Raw genomic sequence first — 14,843 nt, forward strand, 5'->3', positions numbered from 1 at the left:
CTAATCGAAGAAAAGTTGGTTTTTAAAAAAAAACGGATGGGAAAAAAAATCGAAAAATGGGTGCAACACGAGGACTTCGAAGTCGAAGTTCAGTCGGGTTAAAGCTAAGTTGAAGGTTAAAGGGTCGTCGGAGCTCAAGTCGGAGTTCAAGTGGGAGTTTAGAACTAATTCGGAGGTTACAGCTTGAATTGGGTATGTTCTAAACCCTAATTTTAGAATTGGGGGTTTCACTTCGAAACCCTAATTTTTAAATTTGTAATTGGATGAGTGATTGTTCTTATTGTGCATGTTACAGAGCATCTCCTAATTTTTAAATTTCTCATGCTGCAGTTCAGTTGTAATTATATGATGTTGAGCATATTATTGTTGTTAGTAGTAATTTTATCGAGCATATTTTCATGTTTTTATGTTAATCTAAGTTTGAATTGGGTATTGTTGTTATTATGATGTTTTCATTTTTGTTGCTCTAAATTGGGTAACCTGACTAGTACATGTATATTATAATATATATTATATTCTTTAATACTATATAATTTATAGTTGCATTTTATGTGTGTGTATATATATATATATATATATATGACCATGCTTTTGTGATTGTACGTTGCTTGTTTTAAATATTTGATATGAAAATTAGGTAGGAAATAGGTTATCCTATAGATATGGAGAAAGATTGGATTTCGAAAGAGAGGGATTCGTTGGAGTATGAAGTCGGGGTTGAAAAGTTTTTGATTTGCGCCGAGCAAAACTGTAAAAATCCTAAAAAAATACCTTGCCCCTGCTGCAAATGTGTCAATTTCAAGAAATTTCCGGTAAAAATAATAAGGGGTCATCTTTACGAAAACGGTTTCAGTCTCGGGTATATTGATTGGATTTGGCACGGAGGCAAGGCTGGTATTTCGTCTGCCGGTAGCACACTGCCCCCTCAGGAAGAGGAGCATAATGCAGAAGCATTTCTTACAGCCTTTGAAGCCGCATCGGAAGCGGTTGCTGCATCAGAAGCGGTGGCTGCTGGTGCTTCAGAAGCTGCTGCAGTTTGTGAAGCAGCATATCGTAATCCGGGGGATAATTCGGGGGGTGATGAGTACGATAAAGACTCGCATGATTTTAAGAGGTTTGTTGTCGATGCTCAACAACCTTTATTTGAGGGCAGCGACTGCACAAAATTAGATTCAATGTTGAAATTACAGAACTGGAAAGCGAGATATGGTGTTAGTGATAGTGCGTTCAATGATCTGCTCTCGACAGTTGGCTCATTCCTACCTCAGGATAATACATTACCTGTTAACTCATACGAAGCAAAAAAAACTCTTTCGAATTTAGGCCTTGAGTATACAAAATTCCACGCGTGTCCCAATGAATGTGTTCTATACAGGGGTGTATATGAGACTGCTTCGGAGTGTCCAAAGTGCAAGCTTTCGCGCTGGAAGGTGGGTAAGGATGGTAGAGAACGGTATAAAGTCCCGGCAAAAGTTATGTGGTACTTTCCGGTCATTCCAAGATTTAAACGGATGTTTAAATCTTCTTCGACAGCTGAGTTGTTGACATGGCATTCCACCAACCAAAGAATTCAGGATGGACAGATGCGCCATCCTGCCGACTCACCTTCTTGGCGGAATATCGATTACAGGTGGCCTGCCTTCGGAAGTGAGCCAAGAAATCTTCGACTAGCTTTGGCGGCTGATGGTATCAACCCACATAACAATGGGCTGACCAATCGTTATTCTTGTTGGCCGGTAACATTGGTAACATATAATCTTCCTCCGTGGTTATGTATGAAGAGGAAATTTATGATGTTAACTATATTAGTCTCCGGTCCACATGAACCAGGTAACAACATTGATGTGTTCTTACAACCGTTAGTTGATGATTTGAAAAAGCTTTGGGAAGAAGGTGAACCGAATGTATATGATGCCTTCACAAAATCTTTTTTCACTTTAAGGGCGGCTTTGTTATGGACGATTAATGATTTCCCGGCGTATGGTAATTTGTCTGGCTGTGTCAACAAGGGTTATTTGGGTTGTCCAGTGTGTGGTGATGATACCGTTGCTAAGTACTTGCCTTATAGTAGGAAAATATGTTACCAAGGTCATCGTCGGTATTTACCTAGACATCATCCATACAGGAAGAATAAAGTAGCCTTTAACGGTCAACAAGAGTTTGGGCAGCCCAGGCCACCTCTTTCTGGACAAGAGGTGTTAGAACAACAAGAAAACATTAAATTTTCTTTTGGAAATGAAGTAAAGAAGTCGAAGAAGGTGGACTGTGCTTGGAAGAAGAAGTCAGTATTTTTTGAGTTAGAATACTGGAAATTCCATTATGTTCGTCACTGCCTTGATATTATGCACGTGGAGAAAAATGTATGCGATAGTCTAATTGGGACGTTATTGAATTTAAAGTTCAAGTCCAAAGATAGCGAGGCGTCTCGTCTTGATATGATGGACATGGGGGTTAGGACTGATTTAGCTCCAGAACAAGGAGTCAAAAAAACTTATCTGCCTCCTTCCTGTTTTACTCTAACAAAAGCAGAAAAAAGAGAAGTGTTGAAGTCACTATCATCAATGAAGCTGCCATATGGGCATTCCTCAAACATCAGAAATTGTGTATCCATGGCAGATTTAAAGATATTTGGGATGAAGTCTCATGACTGCCATGTACTTCTTCAACAATTACTCCCTGTAGCTATTCGTTCGGTGCTTCCGAAGAATGTTAGAGTTAGCATAATAAGGCTTTGCTTCTTTTTCAACACTCTGTGCAACAAAATTGTTGACGTGTCAAAACTTGATAAATTGCAAGCCGATGTGGTATTAACCTTATGTGAGCTCGAGAAAATATTCCCCCCCTCTTTTTTCGATATAATGATACATCTAATAGTGCACCTGGTCAGGGAATTACGTTTATGTGGACCGGTTTTCTATAGATGGATGTACCCATTTGAGCGTTTTAATAAAGTGTTGAAAAGTTATGTGCGAAACCGTTATTTTCCGGAAGGCTGTATAGCCGAAGCATATTTGAAAGAAGAATCTGTAGAATTCTGTGCAGAGTTCTGTAGAAATAGTTTCACAACTGCTGGTCTGCCGAAGGACCAAGGCAAACTTTCTGGTCCACTTTCGGCTGCAACAATAAAATCTGTTGAAGAGAAAGAACGAGATGAGGCGCATTTACACGTCCTCTTAAACAACAGTGAAGTGTTTCCATATATTAAGTAAGCCACTTTTCTTTTTCTTTTCTTGATTTATTCTGTAAGAATTGAAGCATTATTTTAGTTTGTAACTAACTAATTTATGCATTTTCGAAGGATGCATAAGGAGTTGCTTGAAAAACTTTATGAGGGAAAGAAAAAGTCTATTCAGTGGATGATTGGGGAGCATAATAGGTTGTTTGCTGATTGGTTTCAGAACAAAGTTATTACTGAATTAAATGAGAAAGTCGAAGGTGTTTCAGAAACGATAAGGTGGCTAGCAGGCAAACCATCATTTAATGTTTTAACTTTTGATGGGTATTTAGTTGATGGGATCCGATACTTCACAGAGGAACGAGACAATGCTAGGGTTGTTCAAAATAGTGGAGTCTCTTTAGTTGCTAAAACTGTCCAAGTTTCGAGTGCTAAGGATTTAAATCCCGTAGAAAGTGATATGACATTTTATGGGAGGATTCAAGATATTTGGGAACTAGATTACCACTCATTTAAAGCCCCGTTGTTCTTGTGCAAATGGGCTGACTGTGACAGAGGCGTCAAGGCTGACGAACTTGGCTTCACACTTGTGGACCTTAGTCGACAAGGCCACAAGAATGACAAATATGTGTCTGTGCATCAAGTGAAACAAGTTTTCTACGTGGAAGATCCCGTTGATTCTAAATGGTCAGTCGTATTGACCTCAACAAACAGAGATTATCACGAGATCTACAATGATGATGATCTTGGAGATACGATCTTGGAGAACCCCCCATTCTGCTCTAACATCCCCATAGTTGATCCTGGTGTTGATGACGACGAAGAGTCTAATGCTGGCAATAAAAGAAAGGATGGCGAGGGAATCTGGCTGAAGAAGTGATTAGAGGCTTAAAATTCGTGAAGAAGTTTATTTATCAGCTTTTAAGTCTAGAACTATCTTTATTCAAAAATATATTTCTCAGCTACTTTTGATTGTTGCAAAATTGTTATGGATTGTTATGAACCTGTTGTGGTAGACTTGGAGTTTTATTATTGCCTGTTATGGATTGTTATGAACTTGTTATGAAATTGTTATGGATTGTTATGAATTTTGCAATATATTCCATAAATATAAAACTGAATCTTTTTGTGTGGCAATAGTATCTCTTTTCTACTCCATTTGGTTAATTGTATCTCTTGTATATTCCTACTCCATGTGGTGAATGCAGGAAATATGGTAAAGAAAGAGAAAAGAGCTAAAGAACAGTCTAAAGAATCCTTGGATGAGAAGAAGCACATAAATGAATCCCCAGCTCTCCTGGAAGAGAATCCAGGAATACCAGAGCCTGACCCCGTTACTCCAGCGGACACCATTGTTTCCCGCCAGACGGGTCCACAACCCACAGAAAGTAGTACACAATCTAAAAAAAGGTCATCTGGAGCAGCACGAGGTGTTTGTGCTATGCACAAAGTGGTGATGAAGAAAGCGAAGGGAGAGAAATTGAATTTACGGTTCAATCAAGTTGCAGTTCCAGTTGGAGACGAACGGCACAAACTGCAGTCCTATATAGGCATGCTAGCAAGGACAATGGTGCCAATCGACATTCCAAGTTGGCCAAAGGTTGACCCTGAATTAAAAGAGAAAATATGGAATGATCTTGAGGTACGTCAGTTACAATTTGTACTGTCATGGTTTTTATTTATAGAATTTGTATTGTCTGAACTTGTTAAATTTGTGCTTCAGGATACATTCGAGCTGATTCCTGAAAGTCGGAAGAGGATTCTACAGTCGGCAGGCGCAAAATGGAGAAATTTCAAGGCTAAATTGACAGCGGAATATGTGCTGCCTTATGTTGGACAGAAGAAGAAGCTACAGAAGCCACCAAAACAATATGCTTTTGTCGGTAAGAAAGCATGGAGACGATTCGTTGCAGTTAGAGTCACAAAAGATTGGCAGGTGTGCTTTACTTGTTACTAAAAATTTGTTTGTATTACTTGTTAGTAAAATTGCATTACTTGTTAGTAAGTAACAAGATATGTTTGTATACAGGAAGAGAATAGAAAACAGAGTGAGAGAGTGGGAAAACGGAAATATCCACACCGAGTGTCAAGAAAAGGATACATCGGATTGGAAGAAGAAGAAGTAAGAGTCTTATCATTTAAATTATAGTTTTCACATTTCTATTTGTATGAATGTGTTAATTTTTTTTATAGATACGGTCAGGGAGGTTGGAGCCTGCTGAAAGGCCAGATAGGGCAATTATGTGGAAAAATGCCCGTAAGCCAAATGACGGGAATATTAGCCCAAAACTGAAAAAGAAAATTGAACAAATTGTAAGACTTCTAATTTTCTACTTCTTTCATTTTCAATATCATGCCTAATTAATTTCATTTTTTTAACAGGATTCGTTACTCGAAAAGCAGCAAAATGGTGAATTCAAGCCGGATGGAACTAAGGATGTGCTCACCACTGTATTGGAAACTCCCGAGCATGCGGGAAGGGTTCGTGGGGTTGGAAACTTCATACCTCCAACTGTGTACTTCGACTTGCCGAAAAAGTCGAGGAATCACATTACCAAAGAGCAATTTCATAATCTTGAGTTGCAAATTGCTGAGTTGAAAGCTTTGATTGCTGGGGGCAATTATCAAAATTCACCAATTCATCAAAATTCCGAGAAAGCAAGTTGTCCAGGGGCGGTGAAAGAAGAAGAACAAGACCAAAAGACCAGAAAGCAACCTGTTGCAAAAAAACTGATGGCAGATGAATTGATGACCGATGAGGATAAAGAGGGTGCTGATTTGGTTATTATTCCTCCTCCTGGTCCTCCGGAACAAAAGGTATACAGTTACAGTGTTTACTTGATTCATTTGTTTGATAATGTCGAATATAATTAAATTTTTTGTAACGGTAATGTAATGTGTCTATTTTGATGTATAATTTTAAACTAGGGTCCTCGCAAATGTGAACTGGCAGTGGACAACATCGATAATAAGGTAGCTTTTGGTGTTGTTTTTAATGAGGAAGATGGATTGAGTACATCGGTTCATGGAGTGCCTCTACAACCAGGATTTGTTCGTGTTAGTGTGGACGGAAGCATTCAGGACGATGCTTTGGTGCCTGTTCCTGTAATTGGTGAGATAGAAACCGTCCACCAAGCCATCGGTTCTCATTTAGCATGGCCCAAAGACATGATCAGCTACATCTCCAGTACTGGACCGGAGGTATATAATTTAAATAAACAGTTTAAATTTTGAGGTATATATTATAATATACATGTACTAGTTCTGAGGTATATATTATAATATACGACTTCTATGCTTAAATGTTTATTTACAGAAAATTAAAAAGGTGCGGAAGATGACTGAGGTGGAGAGAGTGCATAAAGCATTTAATTCTGTGAAGCCAAAGGACAGTGTGCCTCCTCGTTTTAGGGTGTTGTACAAATTTGCATCGACAGTCATGAAGGAAAGTGGAAACTCAATACCGGTTCCATGTGATTTTGAAATTTTTGGAATTGAACGAACGATTTATCTACTTGAAGAGAATGTACTTGCATTGCTAGAGTTTAGAATGATTGGACAGTCTGCTATATCAACATACATGGCGTAAGCTTCTTTTTTATATTCTTTTCGAATCTGGTCTAATTTTATATAGTAATGATATTTCTTCACCAAATGTAATTTTTTGTTTGTATTTTTAGGTATTTGTATTCATTGTTTCGGGATACGCCGAGTAGAGATTTGTCAGCGATGTTTTCTTTTCTTCATCCGTCCACGTACAAGCTCAATGATGAATTTAATGATTATGTTGTGCAAAGGCTGAAAGACGGAGTTCTTCGCATGAACTTTTTGCCTTTTAACTACAAGTACGTCTCTTTTTTATGCGTCCTGTTTTACAATATTGTATCGCCTTGATTAGTCATATATATAGTTGTTGGTAAATTAATTATAATATTAGATATTATAATGAAAACAGTTTAAATTCTCACTTTAGTTTATATATAATGAAAACAGTTTGCATTGGATATTGATTGTGTTTTGGGAGTCGGAAATTTTCATCCTTAATCCATTGCCTCATTATCCACATCCCCAGGACCTTGAAAAGGCTTTAATGCGGTAATTTTTTACTTCAATTTATAATAATATATATAATGTAATGGGTAATTTCTTGATTTGACATTGTATTTTGTAATTATACATTTTACAGAGCAGTGAGATCTTTTAATGCCCAAGAAGGACGGGTAAACAAGAATCCCAAAGTTAAAAACGTTCTAGTGAGTATTTATTTGATTTGTTATTTTTCATTTTTTGTGAAATGTCTAGTGTCATTAAAAAAAATTTGGAATGTATAGGGCTGCCCTAAACAACCAGGCGGTACAGAATGTGGATATGTGGTCATGCGTTATATGAAAGATTTAGTTGCGGACGAGGAGATGAAGCTGCTAGACAAGGTTTATAAGTTTTTCAGTACTCAAGTATATATAGGGCAGCAGTATTTAATCTTTTACAGTACTCAATTTTTTAGTATATAAGTTTTTCAGTTGGTTAAGGAATGACATAGGTTTATTTGTGTTCCAGTGGGCTTTAAAGAGTCGCAAGACTTATACAAGGGAGGAGCTTGACGTCGTTCGCTATGAGACGCTTGATTATATCCAATCCATCATGTAGCTGCTTGTGACCGGTAGTACTTGTCTTGCAATCTAAAAACAGCTCTATATATTTCGCTTGAATGTTTTCGGATATCGTAGCTAGCTAGCTAGTACAGTTAGAACTTAAAAATCATGGATGAATTAATGTCAAGTAGTAGTAGTAGTTGATGTTTGATGGTTTAGTATACTGTTGGGATATATTGGTGTTATTGATTTTTGGATGCTATGGTGGATGTTAATTTGGATGCTGGTGGATGTTTGGATGTGTAGTAGAAGTTGGTTAGGAGAATGACAATTGGTATATATATTTGGAGATTGTTTGGATGTTAATTTGGTTGTTTGATTTGTAGTATTTTGGTTTTGGTAATTTTTTGGCAGCTCTGTTTTTAAAATTTGCATAAAAAAGGCAGGTTATCAGACATCATTTCTTACAAAGCAACCGATTTTAAAAGCAGATAAATCAGACATCATGTTTTAAAAAGCAACCGATTTTAAAAGCAGGTCATCAACATCAGTGCAACCCATTTTACACAACAGTGTATAAAAAGAAAATGATGTTATTAATTTTCATAGACATCATGTTTTAAAAAGCAACCGATTTTAAAAGCAGGTAATCAACATCAGTGCAACCCATTTTACACAACAGTGTTGAAAAGAAAATGATGTTATTAATTTTCATAGACATCAGTGCCTTCTACAGAGACATTAGTTCTAGCTTAAGAAACGATGTTAAAAGCTCTACTAACATCGGTTTATTTCGAAAACTGATGTGAGAGATGTTAGTAACATCACTTTATAAGGAAAATGGAAGATTTTTGCTTGTCTTGCATATCTTTAATATGATAAAACTATCATATTATAGTAATATATAAATTATAGATGTGCATTAAAAATTTAACATCAAGAGATAGATATCAGTTTACAACTGAAAAAACGATGTCATTGTCATCTTTTACATCAGTTTAAAACCGATGTTAAATGGGGGGACCTTTAACATCGCCCACAAAGACATCGTTTTTTGTTTTTCATAGACATCGGTGTTTAACCGATGTTTATTGACGTTTTTCTAGTAGTGAAGGGGTGCAACACGAGGACTTCCCAGGGGGTCACCCATCCTAGTACTACTCTCGCCCAAGCACGCTTAACTTCGGAGTTCTGATGGGATCCGGTGCATTAGTGCTGGTATGATCGCACCCGTCAGAGAAGCGCAAATAAATTGTATATACAGACTTCAGAATGTGTTATTTTGTTTAATAAATATAAAAATAATAGGGAAAATAAAGAAATAAAAAATTAAAAAATTAAAAAATGATGATGAAGACATTTTAAAGGAAAGTTCGGAAAAGAATGTTGTATTATACCATAATCGAAGAAAAGTTGGTTTAAAAAAAAACGGATGGGAAAAAAATCGAAAAAGGGGTGCAACACGAGGACTTCCCAGGGGGTCACCCATCCTAGTACTACTCTCGCCCAAGCACGCTTAACTTCGGAGTTCTGATGGGATCCGGTGCATTAGTGCTGGTATGATCGCACCCGTCAGAGAAGCGCAAATAAATTGTATATACAGACTTCAGAATGTGTTATTTTGTTTAATAAATATAAAAATAATAGGGAAAATAAAGAAATAAAAAATTAAAAAATTAAAAAATGATGATGAAGACATTTTAAAGGAAAGTTCGGAAAAGAATGTTGTATTATACCATAATCGAAGAAAAGTTGGTTTAAAAAAAACGGATGGGAAAAAAATCGAAAAAGGGGTACAACACGAGGACTTCCAGGGGGTCACCCATCCTAGTACTACTCTCGCCCAAGCACGCTTAACTTCGGAGTTCTGATGGGATCCGGTGCATTAGTGCTGGTATGATCGCACCCGTCAGAGAAGCGCAAATAAATTGTATATACAGACTTCAGAATGTGTTATTTTGTTTAATAAATATAAAAATAATAGGGAAAATAAAGAAATAAAAAATTAAAAAATTAAAAAATGATGATGAAGACATTTTAAAGGAAAGTTCGGAAAAGAATGTTGTATTATACCATAATCGAAGAAAAGTTGGTTTAAAAAAAACGGATGGGAAAAAAATCGAAAAATGGGTGCAACACGAGGACTTCCCAGGGGGTCACCAATCCTAGTACTACTCTCGCCCAAAGCACGCTTAACTTCGGAGTTCTGATGGGATCCGGTGCATTAGTGCTGGTATGATCGCACCCGTCAGAGAAGCGCAAATAAATTGTATATACAGACTTCAGAATGTGTTATTTTGTTTAATAAATATAAAAATAATAGGGAAAATAAAGAAATAAAAAATTAAAAAATTAAAAATGATGATGAAGACATTTTAAAGGAAAGTTCGGAAAAGAATGTTGTATTATACCATAATCGAAGAAAAGTTGGTTTAAAAAAAACGGATGGGAAAAAAATCGAAAAAGGGGTGCAACACGAGGACTTCCCAGGGGGTCACCCATCCTAGTACTACTCTCGCCCAAGCACGCTTAACTTCGGAGTTCTGATGGGATCCGGTGCATTAGTGCTGGTATGATCGCACCCGTCAGAGAAGCGCAAATAAATTGTATATACAGACTTTAGAATGTGTTATTTTGTTTAATAAATATAAAAATAATAGGGAAAATAAAGAAATAAAAAATTAAAAAATTAAAAAATGATGATGAAGACATTTTAAAGGAAAGTTCGGAAAAGAATGTTGTATTATACCATAATCGAAGAAAAGTTGGTTTAAAAAAAACGGATGGGAAAAAAATCGAAAAAGGGGTGCAACACGAGGACTTCCCAGGGTGTCACCCATCCTAGTACAACTCTCGCCCAAGCACGCTTAACTTCGGAGTTCTGATGGGATCCGGTGCATTAGTGCTGGTATGATCGCACCCGTCAGAGAAGCGCAAATAAATTGTATATACAGACTTCAGAATGTGTTATTTTGTTTAATAAATATAAAAATAATAGGGAAAATAAAGAAATTAAAAATTAAAAAATTAAAAAATGATGATGAAGACATTTTAAAGGAAAGTTCGGAAAAGAATGTTGTATTATACCATAATCGAAGAAAAGTTGGTTTAAAAAAAAACGGATTGAAAAAAATCGAAAAAGGGGTGCAACACGAGGATTTCCCAGGGGGTCACCCATCCTAGTACTACTCTCGCCCAAGCACGCTTAACTTCGGAGTTCTGATGGGATCCGGTGCATTAGTGCTGGTATGATCGCACCCGTCAGAGAAGCGCAAATAAATTGTATATACAGACTTCAGAATGTGTTATTTTGTTTAATAAATATAAAAATAATAGGGAAAATAAAGAAATAAAAAATTAAAAAATTAAAAAATGATGATGAAGACATTTTAAAGGAAAGTTCGGAAAAGAATGTTGTATTATACCATAATCGAAGAAAAGTTGGTTTAAAAAAAACGGATGGGAAAAAAATCGAAAGAGGGGTGCAACACGAGGACTTCCCAGGGGGTCACCCATCCTAGTACTACTCTCGCCCAAGCACGCTTAACTTCGGAGTTCTGATGGGATCCGGTGCATTAGTGCTGGTATGATCGCACCCGTCAGAGAAGCGCAAATAAATTGTATATACAGACTTCAGAATGTGTTATTTTGTTTAATAAATATAAAAATAATAGGGAAAATAAAGAAATAAAAAATTAAAAAATTAAAAAATGATGATGAAGACATTTTAAAGGAAAGTTCGGAAAAGAATGTTGTATTATACCATAATCGAAGAAAAGTTGGTTTAAAAAAAAACGGATGGGAAAAAAATCGAAAAAGGGGTGCAACACGAGGACTTCCCAGGGGGTCACCCATCCTAGTACTACTCTCGCCCAAGCACGCTTAACTTCGGAGTTCTGATGGGATCCGGTGCATTAGTGCTGGTATGATCGCACCCGTCAGAGAAGCGCAAATAAATTGTATATACAGACTTCAGAATGTGTTATTTTGTTTAATAAATATAAAAATAATAGGGAAAATAAAGAAATAAAAAATTAAAAAATTAAAAAATGATGATGAAGACATTTTAAAGGAAAGTTCGGAAAAGTGTTGTATTATACCATAATCGAAGAAAAGTTGGTTTAAAAAAAAACGGATGGGGAAAAAATCGAAAAAGGGGTGCAACACGAGGACTTCCCAGGGGGTCACCCATCCTAGTACTACTCTCGCCCAAGCACGCTTAACTTCGGAGTTCTGATGGGATCCGGTGCATTAGTGCTGGTATGATCGCACCCGTCAGAGAAGCGCAAATAAATTGTATATACAGACTTCAGAATGTGTTATTTTGTTTAATAAATATAAAAATAATAGGGAAAATAAAGAAATAAAAAATTAAAAAATTAAAAATGATGATGAAGACATTTTAAAGGAAAGTTCGGAAAAGAATGTTGTATTATACCATAATCGAAGAAAAGTTGGTTTAAAAAAAAACGGATGGGAAAAAAATCGAAAAAGGGGTGCAACACGAGGACTTCCCAGGGGGTCACCCATCCTAGTACTACTCTCGCCCAAGCACGCTTAACTTCGGAGTTTTGATGAGATCCGGTGCATTAGTGCTGGTATGATCGCACCCGTCAGAGAAGCGCAAATAAATTGTATATACAGACTTCAGAATGTGTTATTTTGTTTAATAAATATAAAAATAATAGGGAAAATAAAGAAATAAAAAATTAAAAATAAAAATGATGATGAAGACATTTTAAAGGAAAGTTCGGAAAAGAATGTTGTATTATACCATAATCGAAGAAAAGTTGGTTTAAAAAAAAACGGATGGGAAAAAAATCGAAAAAGGGGTGCAACACGAGGACTTCCCAGGGGGTCACCCATCCTAGTACTACTCTCGCCCAAGCACGCTTAACTTCGGAGTTCTGATGGGATCCGGTGCATTAGTGCTGGTATGATCGCACCCGTCAGAGAAGCGCAAATAAATTGTATATACAGACTTCAGAATGTGTTATTTTGTTTAATAAATATAAAAATAATAGGGAAAATAAAGAAATAAAAAATTAAAAAATTAAAAAATGATGATGAAGACATTTTAAAGGAAAGTTCGGAAAAGAATGTTGTATTATACCATAATCGAAGAAAAGTTGGTTTAAAAAAAACGGATGGGAAAAAAATCGAAAAAGGGGTGCAACACGAGGACTTCCCAGGGGGTCACCCATCCTAGTACTACTCTCGCCCAAGCACGCTTAACTTCGGAGTTCTGATGGGATCCGGTGCATTAGTGCTGGTATGATCGCACCCGTCAGAGAAGCGCAAATAAATTGTATATACAGACTTCAGAATGTGTTATTTTGTTTAATAAATATAAAAATAATAGGGAAAATAAAGAAATAAAAAATTAAAAAATTAAAAAATGATGATGAAGACATTTTAAAGGAAAGTTCGGAAAAGAATGTTGTATTATACCATAATCGAAGAAAAGTTGGTTTAAAAAAAAACGGATGGGAAAAAAATCGAAAAAGGGGTGCAACACGAGGACTTCCCAGGGGGTCACCCATCCTAGTACTACTCTCGCCCAAGCACGCTTAACTTCGGAGTTCTGATGGGATCCGGTGCATTAGTGCTGGTATGATCGCACCCGTCAGAGAAGCGCAAATAAATTGTATATACAGACTTCAGAATGTGTTATTTTGTTTAATAAATATAAAAATAATAGGGAAAATAAAGAAATAAAAAATTAAAAAATTAAAAAATGATGATGAAGACATTTTAAAGGAAAGTTCGGAAAAGAATGTTGTATTATACCATAATCGAAGAAAAGTTGGTTTAAAAAAAAACGGATGGGAAAAAAATCGAAAAAGGGGTGCAACACGAGGACTTCCCAGGGGGTCACCCATCCTAGTACTACTCTCGCCCAAGCACGCTTAACTTCGGAGTTCTGATGGGATCCGGTGCATTAGTGCTGGTATGATCGCACCCGTCAGAGAAGCGCAAATAAATTGTATATACAGACTTCAGAATGTGTTATTTTGTTTAATAAATATAAAAATAATAGGGAAAATAAAGAAATAAAAATTAAAAAATTAAAAAATGATGATGAAGACATTTTAAAGGAAAGTTCGGAAAAGAATGTTGTATTATACCATAATCGAAGAAAAGTTGGTTTAAAAAAAAACGGATGGGAAAAAAATCGAAAAAGGGGTGCAACACGAGGACTTCCCAGGGGGTCACCCATCCTAGTACTACTCTCGCCCAAGCACGCTTAACTTCGGAGTTCTGATGGGATCCGGTGCATTAGTGCTGGTATGATCGCACCCGTCAGAGAAGCGCAAATAAATTGTATATACAGACTTCAGAATGTGTTATTTTGTTTAATAAATATAAAAATAATAGGGAAAATAAAGAAATAAAAAATTAAAAAATTAAAAATGATGATGAAGACATTTTAAAGGAAAGTTCGGAAAAGAATGTTGTATTATACCATAATCGAAGAAAAGTTGGTTTAAAAAAAAACGGATGGGAAAAAAATCGAAAAAGGGGTGCAACACGAGGACTTCCCAGGGGGTCACCCATCCTAGTACTACTCTCGCCCAAGCACGCTTAACTTCGGAGTTCTGATGGGATCCGGTGCATTAGTGCTGGTATGATCGCACCCGTCAGAGAAGCGCAAATAAATTGTATATACAGACTTCAGAATGTGTTATTTTGTTTAATAAATATAAAAATAATAGGGAAAATAAAGAAATAAAAAATTAAAAAATTAAAAAATGATGATGAAGACATTTTAAAGGAAAGTTCGGAAAAGAATGTTGTATTATACCATAATCGAAGAAAAGTTGGTTTAAAAAAAAACGGATGGGAAAAAAATCGAAAAAGGGGTGCAACACGAGGACTTCCCAGGGGGTCACCCATCCTAGTACTACTCTCGCCCAAGCACGCTTAACTTCGGAGTTCTGATGGGATCCGGTGCATTAGTGCTGGTATGATCGCACCCGTCAGAGAAGCGCAAATAAATTGTATATACAGACTTCAGAATGTGTTATTTTGTTTAATAAATATAAAAATAATAGGGAAAATAAAGAAATAAAAAA

At 36.3% G+C, this 14,843-nt stretch overlaps 2 protein-coding genes, 1 long non-coding RNA gene and 18 other non-coding genes across 21 annotated transcripts; 3 read left to right on the forward strand and 18 right to left on the reverse strand.

Moving 5' to 3' along the window:
- The first annotated feature begins 103 nt into the window (after nucleotides 1-103).
- Nucleotides 104-7,289, forward strand: LOC108203861 (uncharacterized). The gene is made up of 10 exons (XM_064082566.1): nucleotides 104-192; nucleotides 4,384-4,817; nucleotides 4,899-5,111; nucleotides 5,205-5,297; nucleotides 5,369-5,488; nucleotides 5,558-5,992; nucleotides 6,104-6,376; nucleotides 6,492-6,760; nucleotides 6,856-7,020; nucleotides 7,169-7,289. Exons 2-10 carry the CDS (start codon nucleotides 4,389-4,391, stop codon nucleotides 7,272-7,274), a joined length of 2,103 nt encoding a protein of 700 aa, XP_063938636.1. The 5' UTR covers nucleotides 104-192; nucleotides 4,384-4,388; the 3' UTR covers nucleotides 7,275-7,289.
- Nucleotides 663-4,055, forward strand: LOC108203905 (uncharacterized). Its single transcript, XM_017373108.2, has 2 exons — nucleotides 663-3,205; nucleotides 3,299-4,055. Exons 1-2 carry the CDS (start codon nucleotides 663-665, stop codon nucleotides 4,053-4,055), a joined length of 3,300 nt encoding a protein of 1,099 aa, XP_017228597.2.
- A 93-nt stretch (nucleotides 7,290-7,382) lies between the features above and the next one.
- LOC135148243 (uncharacterized) lies at nucleotides 7,383-8,133 on the forward strand. The gene is made up of 3 exons (XR_010286188.1): nucleotides 7,383-7,428; nucleotides 7,507-7,605; nucleotides 7,733-8,133. It is a non-coding gene; the product is annotated as an uncharacterized LOC135148243 (long non-coding RNA).
- A 747-nt stretch (nucleotides 8,134-8,880) lies between these two features.
- On the reverse strand, nucleotides 8,881-8,999 carry LOC135148632 (5S ribosomal RNA). Its single transcript, XR_010286709.1, has one exon. It is a non-coding gene; the product is annotated as a 5S ribosomal RNA (ribosomal RNA).
- A 220-nt stretch (nucleotides 9,000-9,219) lies between these two features.
- LOC135148633 (5S ribosomal RNA) lies at nucleotides 9,220-9,338 on the reverse strand. Its single transcript, XR_010286710.1, has one exon. It is a non-coding gene; the product is annotated as a 5S ribosomal RNA (ribosomal RNA).
- A 219-nt stretch (nucleotides 9,339-9,557) lies between these two features.
- Nucleotides 9,558-9,675, reverse strand: LOC135148947 (5S ribosomal RNA). The gene has a single exon (XR_010287023.1). It is a non-coding gene; the product is annotated as a 5S ribosomal RNA (ribosomal RNA).
- Nucleotides 9,676-9,894: 219 nt separating this feature from the next.
- LOC135148974 (5S ribosomal RNA) lies at nucleotides 9,895-10,014 on the reverse strand. The gene has a single exon (XR_010287050.1). It is a non-coding gene; the product is annotated as a 5S ribosomal RNA (ribosomal RNA).
- Nucleotides 10,015-10,232: 218 nt separating this feature from the next.
- Nucleotides 10,233-10,351, reverse strand: LOC135148635 (5S ribosomal RNA). Its single transcript, XR_010286712.1, has one exon. It is a non-coding gene; the product is annotated as a 5S ribosomal RNA (ribosomal RNA).
- A 219-nt stretch (nucleotides 10,352-10,570) lies between these two features.
- Nucleotides 10,571-10,689, reverse strand: LOC135148943 (5S ribosomal RNA). The gene has a single exon (XR_010287019.1). It is a non-coding gene; the product is annotated as a 5S ribosomal RNA (ribosomal RNA).
- A 219-nt stretch (nucleotides 10,690-10,908) lies between these two features.
- Nucleotides 10,909-11,027, reverse strand: LOC135148846 (5S ribosomal RNA). The gene has a single exon (XR_010286923.1). It is a non-coding gene; the product is annotated as a 5S ribosomal RNA (ribosomal RNA).
- Nucleotides 11,028-11,246: 219 nt separating this feature from the next.
- On the reverse strand, nucleotides 11,247-11,365 carry LOC135148636 (5S ribosomal RNA). The gene has a single exon (XR_010286713.1). It is a non-coding gene; the product is annotated as a 5S ribosomal RNA (ribosomal RNA).
- A 220-nt stretch (nucleotides 11,366-11,585) lies between these two features.
- Nucleotides 11,586-11,704, reverse strand: LOC135148637 (5S ribosomal RNA). The gene has a single exon (XR_010286714.1). It is a non-coding gene; the product is annotated as a 5S ribosomal RNA (ribosomal RNA).
- Nucleotides 11,705-11,922: 218 nt separating this feature from the next.
- On the reverse strand, nucleotides 11,923-12,041 carry LOC135148638 (5S ribosomal RNA). Its single transcript, XR_010286715.1, has one exon. It is a non-coding gene; the product is annotated as a 5S ribosomal RNA (ribosomal RNA).
- Nucleotides 12,042-12,260: 219 nt separating this feature from the next.
- On the reverse strand, nucleotides 12,261-12,379 carry LOC135148910 (5S ribosomal RNA). Its single transcript, XR_010286987.1, has one exon. It is a non-coding gene; the product is annotated as a 5S ribosomal RNA (ribosomal RNA).
- Nucleotides 12,380-12,596: 217 nt separating this feature from the next.
- On the reverse strand, nucleotides 12,597-12,715 carry LOC135148639 (5S ribosomal RNA). Its single transcript, XR_010286716.1, has one exon. It is a non-coding gene; the product is annotated as a 5S ribosomal RNA (ribosomal RNA).
- Nucleotides 12,716-12,934: 219 nt separating this feature from the next.
- LOC135148640 (5S ribosomal RNA) lies at nucleotides 12,935-13,053 on the reverse strand. The gene has a single exon (XR_010286717.1). It is a non-coding gene; the product is annotated as a 5S ribosomal RNA (ribosomal RNA).
- Nucleotides 13,054-13,273: 220 nt separating this feature from the next.
- Nucleotides 13,274-13,392, reverse strand: LOC135148641 (5S ribosomal RNA). The gene has a single exon (XR_010286718.1). It is a non-coding gene; the product is annotated as a 5S ribosomal RNA (ribosomal RNA).
- Nucleotides 13,393-13,612: 220 nt separating this feature from the next.
- On the reverse strand, nucleotides 13,613-13,731 carry LOC135148642 (5S ribosomal RNA). The gene has a single exon (XR_010286719.1). It is a non-coding gene; the product is annotated as a 5S ribosomal RNA (ribosomal RNA).
- A 219-nt stretch (nucleotides 13,732-13,950) lies between these two features.
- On the reverse strand, nucleotides 13,951-14,069 carry LOC135148643 (5S ribosomal RNA). The gene has a single exon (XR_010286720.1). It is a non-coding gene; the product is annotated as a 5S ribosomal RNA (ribosomal RNA).
- Nucleotides 14,070-14,288: 219 nt separating this feature from the next.
- Nucleotides 14,289-14,407, reverse strand: LOC135148644 (5S ribosomal RNA). Its single transcript, XR_010286721.1, has one exon. It is a non-coding gene; the product is annotated as a 5S ribosomal RNA (ribosomal RNA).
- Nucleotides 14,408-14,627: 220 nt separating this feature from the next.
- LOC135148646 (5S ribosomal RNA) lies at nucleotides 14,628-14,746 on the reverse strand. Its single transcript, XR_010286723.1, has one exon. It is a non-coding gene; the product is annotated as a 5S ribosomal RNA (ribosomal RNA).
- Between the last annotated feature and the right edge of the window lie 97 nt (nucleotides 14,747-14,843).

Source organism: Daucus carota, chromosome 8 (assembly GCF_001625215.2).
Source record: "Daucus carota subsp. sativus chromosome 8, DH1 v3.0, whole genome shotgun sequence".
Lineage (NCBI taxonomy): Eukaryota > Viridiplantae > Streptophyta > Magnoliopsida > Apiales > Apiaceae > Daucus > Daucus carota.

What these genes read in the sequence shown, in the direction of transcription:
- LOC108203861 (XM_064082566.1), top strand. Translation starts at nt 4,389, where the DNA reads ATGGTAAAGAAAGAGAAAAGAGCTAAAGAACAGTCTAAAGAATCCTTG. An exon ending in AAATATGGAATGATCTTGAG is followed by an intron (nt 4,818 to 4,898) that starts GTACGTCAGTTA and finishes TTTGTGCTTCAG; the next exon opens with GATACATTCGAGCTGATTCC. An exon ending in TCTCCAGTACTGGACCGGAG is followed by an intron (nt 6,377 to 6,491) that starts GTATATAATTTA and finishes GTTTATTTACAG; the next exon opens with AAAATTAAAAAGGTGCGGAA.
- LOC108203905 (XM_017373108.2), top strand. Translation starts at nt 663, where the DNA reads ATGGAGAAAGATTGGATTTCGAAAGAGAGGGATTCGTTGGAGTATGAA. An exon ending in GAAGTGTTTCCATATATTAA is followed by an intron (nt 3,206 to 3,298) that starts GTAAGCCACTTT and finishes GCATTTTCGAAG; the next exon opens with GATGCATAAGGAGTTGCTTG.